This window comes from Haliaeetus leucocephalus, unplaced genomic scaffold (genome assembly GCF_000737465.1).
Source record: "Haliaeetus leucocephalus isolate CR32 unplaced genomic scaffold, Haliaeetus_leucocephalus-4.0 Scaffold730, whole genome shotgun sequence".
NCBI lineage: Eukaryota > Metazoa > Chordata > Aves > Accipitriformes > Accipitridae > Haliaeetus > Haliaeetus leucocephalus.
In genome coordinates this window covers 2,868,580-2,874,579 of record NW_010973166.1, presented here as the reverse complement: position 1 = coordinate 2,874,579, position 6,000 = coordinate 2,868,580, and the positions used below count along the sequence as shown (strand labels likewise).

At 45.6% G+C, this 6,000-nt stretch overlaps 1 protein-coding gene across 1 annotated transcript in view; it reads left to right on the top strand.

Annotated features, from left to right (window-relative positions):
• ARPC5 (actin related protein 2/3 complex, subunit 5, 16kDa) overlaps window positions 1–4,470 on the top strand; it is a 4,821-nt gene extending 351 nt beyond the window's left edge. The window contains exons 2-4 of the mRNA XM_010580685.1: window positions 613–685; window positions 2,489–2,665; window positions 3,181–4,470. Coding sequence (XP_010578987.1) covers window positions 613–685; window positions 2,489–2,665; window positions 3,181–3,243 — 313 coding nt within the window. The 3' untranslated portion in view covers window positions 3,244–4,470. The remainder of the gene's footprint in view (window positions 1–612; window positions 686–2,488; window positions 2,666–3,180) is intronic.
• The last annotated feature ends 1,530 nt before the right edge of the window (window positions 4,471–6,000 follow it).

Here is a 6,000-nt window from a genome sequence, read left to right as displayed (position 1 = left end):
GACAGGAGGCAGGGGCCCAGGACTGACAGGAGGAAGGCGGCCCCGCTTCCTCTCTCTCAGGGCAGAGGCGGCATGTCCCGGGGCTGCGGTATTGGGAGGTGTCTTATGGGGGGAGGAGGCGGGCGGCCAGAGGGACGGAGGAAGGGGGGTTCCTGTGGCGGAAAGGAGAGCTCCGTCTGCCCGCTCCCACTGCCGGCTTCCTGGGCTGGCTGGCTCCTGGAGTAGCTTTTCCCACCAGCCGCTGCTGGGTTACTGCCCCGGCGGCTGGTGGAGGTGGATGTGCCGAGCTGAGGCCTGTTCTCGAGGGCAGCTACAAATTGCAGAAGCGATGGAGAATAATTTCTTTTACTTGGATCCTCATTCAACAAAAGGCCCAAGAAGTATTCTGCAATATTGGAACTCTACAGCATCTTGTTGGTGCTACTCCTTCCTCAGGTGGCCTAATAATTGCTACCTTACACTGTAATCTATGCTATCTGTTGAGGGAATCATTGCATCCACTGAACCTTAAGTATTTTCAGTCACACACAAGCCAGCTACAAGTATCGCTGTCCTGGAGCTGGTTCTGCTGACTTCCAAATACATGGTGTCTAGTCCTTAACCATCTGGCACAGGGAACATGATGGCTGCACTACAGGCGGCTCTGAAGAACCCTCCTATCAACACAAAGAACCAGGCAGTGAAGGTGAAAAATTAACTAAATCACTTACGGGTCACTCCTTAAAAATCCTTTCCTGTTTTTATAACCCCCACCCCACCCACCCTGCCAGGTGTACTTCGAGGAAGCCAAGGAAGCTGGTTTTAGGGTATTCCCCGGTGTCAAAACATCCATGACCTCCGCTGTTTTAATCTCGTTCAAAGTACCATAGCTCGGATGTCATCTGTCCACATACCTTTAACCTGCTGCTAGATCAGGTCTCGTGTGTTCTCCTAGCTGCGTTGGTGGTATATCGTGTGCCCTGGCTAACTAACTCCACACATCACCAGGTGCCCATGTCTGATCCAGACCTGGCAGCACATAGATGTAGTTGGTACTGAACAAGCAAGGAACCACAGCTGCTGTAGTCACCTCTGACTAATGAAACTCTGCTAGCACAGCCAGATTGTGAACCTACAAAAAAGGAAGAACTGATGGTTATTGCAGCCAATCAAAATTAAGACGTTAAAACCTCAGAACACGCAAGCACTCCCCCTGTGACAGAATATGGGAGCCTTCTGTGTGCATGTATTTCTGAATCACCCCAGAATAAACCTTGAATGGCTCATGATTGCAGCAGGAAGAGGAAGAGGCAGATAAGATGCGGAGCTGCCTAGATGGTGCCGGCAGAGGTCTGTTCTCCCTGCTTGAACAGAGCCTGATGGTCACGTTTCCATGCTGCTCACCAGGCCACCGCTGGAGATTTTTTCACCTAGCCCTAGCCCTTTCCTGAGGGTTTTCACAGGGTTTTGAGATCCAGCTATCTGTTACAGATAGTGCTGTATAGAAGACTGAACAGCTTTGTCCTCACATTAATGACTTGTTTCCATTAGATCTGTATGGATGTATTTAAGAATACACTTTGAAGGCAGTGGAATTGAAGAGAGCAGAGTGACTGAATTTTGATGTTTGGCTTCTTTTTTAGTTGCTCTCATGGAACTTTTATGTTTTTACTTACAGCTTTTCATGTGAGGTCTCGCTAAGCCAAGCGGCTATGGGATATTAAATTGAACAAGAAAACTAACATCCATAATTTCTGAAAAAGGAAGCTGCTTGAAGTATTTATATAATGGAATTATTCAAAAGTCCAACAAACCCAAGACCTTTTTCTTTCATCCTCCCTCAGTTAAGATGGATGAACAGGAAGAGCTGCTTTTTGCTGATTACATGGCTAATCTGCTGCTGTAATCATGCCACACACGTTCCTGGGCCTGAAATGACATCCAGGTCAACTTCCAAATGGTTATTAATGCAAAATATTAATGCTGCCAGTTTGCATCTGGTGTGCCTGGGACAGAATTTGACTGTACTGAAAATATGTGGCTTCCAGCAGTCACCTCTTCCAGGCTGGCCAATGGCACTTCCATGGAATAAAATAGTTGCATCACATTAAACAGTACAAAGGCATGGAAAAGGCTCTGATGACAAGGGAGGCCAGTCAAGTACTTAATTCTTATAATTCTTTTGGAATTTGCCAGACCTCGAGTTTTGATATGAAAATTTATTATTTAGCCATAACCTCATTTAATAGGTGGACAATTGCAAACACAAGCAGAGAGGCAGAAAACCTAGAGCAGGACAAACGTGCTAAACTCCTTTATGCTGTTTATCATTGGGAGGACGGGTCTGTTACACATTATTATCACAAGCTTTGTACACAAACTGCCCTATTCAAACAGATTTTAGAAATGTTTAAAAAAAATCTAGTTTTGTTTGTTGGAGAGACGAGTAATATTTGAACGCACCTTATATGAGAGTGAATGTATCTCTGCCCTCCTTATTTTTTGACAGGATCGTGCGGAAAGTATTGTCCTGAAGGTCCTCATCTCTTTCAAAGCCAACGATATTGAGAAGGCGGTGCAGTCGCTGGACAAGAACGGCGTTGACCTGCTCATGAAGTACATCTACAAAGGCTTTGAGAGCCCCTCAGACAACAGCAGCGCCGTGCTGCTGCAATGGCATGAGAAGGTGCGTTTATAGGGCATGCTCTTGCCTGGGTTATCCATGGTAGGAGGTTCTTGGGGCCAAGGCATGCTCACAGAGCCTGGTAAGAGCTGCCTTTCTGTCTGGTAAAACTGAAATGCCATATTTCACACTGTGAGGAAGGTACGGTCGTGCGAGCTCATGTGCCTACTTCTGATTCCTTGGGTAAAGATTTTACAGTTAAAAATTGGTTTTATGTTAGACTGAGGCAAACAAAATGGTTCAATCCAGTGATTCAAGAGGATGGAAGTAGAATTTCCTTCCTAGAGGGAAGCAAAATTTGCGACTTGGTTATGCAGGGAAATAAAAGCTTGTTAAATAACTGTCTTCAAAGCAAATGTGATCATCCTTTCATGTCACCCTGAGTGAGAGAGTTGTTTTTAATGTAAAGAGCGGGGGGATGCTCATTTGAAGTACAGTTGGGAAGCCTTTCTCATCAACAGTCATTTCAGCCTGTAGCTACCTTGACCTGGTGTTAATTGCCATGTTTCTCTTCTCAGGCCCTGGCTGCTGGCGGAGTAGGGTCCATTGTCCGTGTTTTGACTGCCAGGAAAACTGTTTAAATCCAGCAGCTAGGGGTTGTCTGCCATCCACGACGTGGGAAATGCTGGTACAAAACCCAAACAACCAAATGCCATTGCTGCCCTGTGGGCAGCGCGCCTGTCTCTCAGCTTGCCTTCTCGCTGCTTCTTTCATACCTGACAAATAATGCATATCGTGATCTCTTTTTTGTTAAATTCTGGAAAATTATGAAGGTGCAATTGTATTTCTAACAGGAATATTTGGTACTCGCAGACATTTCAGTGACACGTATAATGACATATACAACTTCATGTTTAGGGTGATTTGCGTTTGTGTATAATTATCGCAGATTTGGACCTGACTTTCCAACCAAATGCTGAGGGACGTAGGGCAATGTCTTAATTATTTTCGCTAGCCAAGCAGTGTTTTGATGTAAGATATATATTTTGAGAAGTGGGGCAGCTATTAATATAGGTAACTGGACCATGTTTCCTTTGGTCAGCCTCTGAACCTACACCCGTTAATAGGACAGAAAGCAAAGGCTCCATTCCAACCCCAATTATCATTCCAGAGCACTGAGTATTTTCCTTAACCTCGCATCTCACAGCCTGTTCAGATTCCTTGTGGTCAGTCAAATGCTGGGTCCGCAGCGGGGAAAGTCACAACGGGATGAAGTTGTCAGTCATGCAGTTTGGATGGTAGAATTTAAAAGGTTGATGGTCCATTTACACTGGAGCTCAGCCCAGTGAACTCTTTTTATTTTGGGGAGCAAAGATCCTGAAGAGAAGAAGAAAAAGCAGCTTTCACACAGCAAATCACCTTTCAGCAACTTGAAAGTGATTTGATTTTTGTCAAGCACAACACAGAGGCTGCCTGGAGTAATCTGAGAAACGCATAGTGGTATCCACGGCATCCTTGCAGAGCTCCCGTATTTTGTTTTCTGGATGTATAGGGTCTTAATGGATACCAGGCAGTTGACATTCCTGTTGCATTGTGCCACAGCGTGTTAGCTAGTGGGCGAATTGTGTTCCAAAATAAAGAGGACTACTTTAAAAAGAATTAGTAAAGCCCAGGGCATCCCAGGCCACAGATCACCATTGAAGGTTTAGGGCCAGGGCTGAAATACATGTGTTTTACATTGGCCATTTTACTGCAGTTCAGTTGTGTAAAACTGTTGGGGAACTTGTGAAATCTTTGCTGTTTTTTGATATCTGCTTTTTTTTGTAATAATAATAAAGACCAGACAATAAATCGTCACTGAATATTTACTTGGTGTCTGAAATGCCTTGATGTTTCAGCAGGCTGCTATTCCAGGATGGACAACAATGAAAAAACAAGCCCTAAAACTTTTCCCCTCTGTTATTTTTCTTGATAGGCTTCCTTTCTAGTGGTAATTTGTACCTGTGTGTAATGGCAATACATGCACAGCTTCATCCAACTGAAAAATACGAGATTATTTTAGCGAGATATTTGAACAACAAAAAATGATCCAAATCAGGACTACTAGAGATGTCTCTGCCTATGCTAAAATTGTAGCCAGAGAGCAAGATCCTTACAACCACTAATGTTAGATGCTTTCTCAAGAACAAAAGAAGGAAAAGGGTAATGGCCTAGCAGGGCTGTTGTGTGGAGCAAAACTCGACTTCACAGTTGGGCTTTTGTTTGTGTCTCTGCCTGCCCCAGCTCCAAAAGATTAAACATTTAATTGTTAGTTTTAATAATAATTTAAGCACAGATACAGTCCTGGGCTTGTCCTGTGTGTGTCTACATCATCACTTATGACATACATACTCAGCTTGAACTTCTGAAGGGCGCAGCATACAGAAACCTGGTGTTGAGCACTCTGACATCTGAAGGACATTGCATATTCGTTACCCAAGTCATTGCTTTGGGAAAGCAGAGCTAGTGCCTTCAGGCGGCTCAGACCAAAGCGTTCCTGATGCGCCACGTTCGCTCAGGAATCAGTAAGAAGGCAGCCTCCGTAAAAGCCTTTTTTCCCTTCGCCCCACCTCCTGCTCCCTTGGTTTCCCCAGGACAGTCGGAGACCTGCACAGCTGCAGCTGCCGCGTGCGGTGGACACAGGCGGGCATGGGCAGCCAGCCCGGTGTTGCAGCTGGAGCAGCAGTGCCTTTCCGAGCAGGGCTGCAGAGCCCTGTCACCCCGCCTGTCTCGCTCCGTCGCCCATGGGGCAGGCGAGGGGCACAGTGCCCCATGTCCTTGCGGCCTCGGCGCAAACAGGAACTGGTGTGGTTACCCCTCAACCGTTTGGTGCCCTCCTTCCCTTCCTTCCTAGGATGCTTTTTCTTGTTTAACTTCTGCAGAAGAACATAGGTGCAACAACAGGAGGCACTGGGCACACAGAGTGGCAGACCTGGCCTTGCTGCAGAGACCACAGATGGCCAGGTTTCAACCATACATACATACAGAAGCCTCAGCCTCCTGGGCACGTGCGGTGATAGCTCAGTCCTTACAGCTCTCCCAGTTACTGTGTCTGGCTTCTCTGTTGCCTTCTGTTTGTCCAAATTTGGTTAAGAGGCCCATCAATCCTCGTTTAAAAAAAAAAAATTAAAAAAAAATTAATAAAAAGCTGTAATCCCAGAGAAGTGAAAAATATTTTCCAAAATAATGGATGTCAAAGCAGGTCAGCTACCTCTAGGTGGCATTAGGTAAACGAAGGCAAGAAGAAGAGCGATCTTAAGGTTCTCTGGTTTCCCCTCGGGCTAGGCTATGATGTATTCAGAAACATTTACAAAACGTATGCATCCTCTGCATCTGCGTTCAGGGATGTGCTAAAAGAA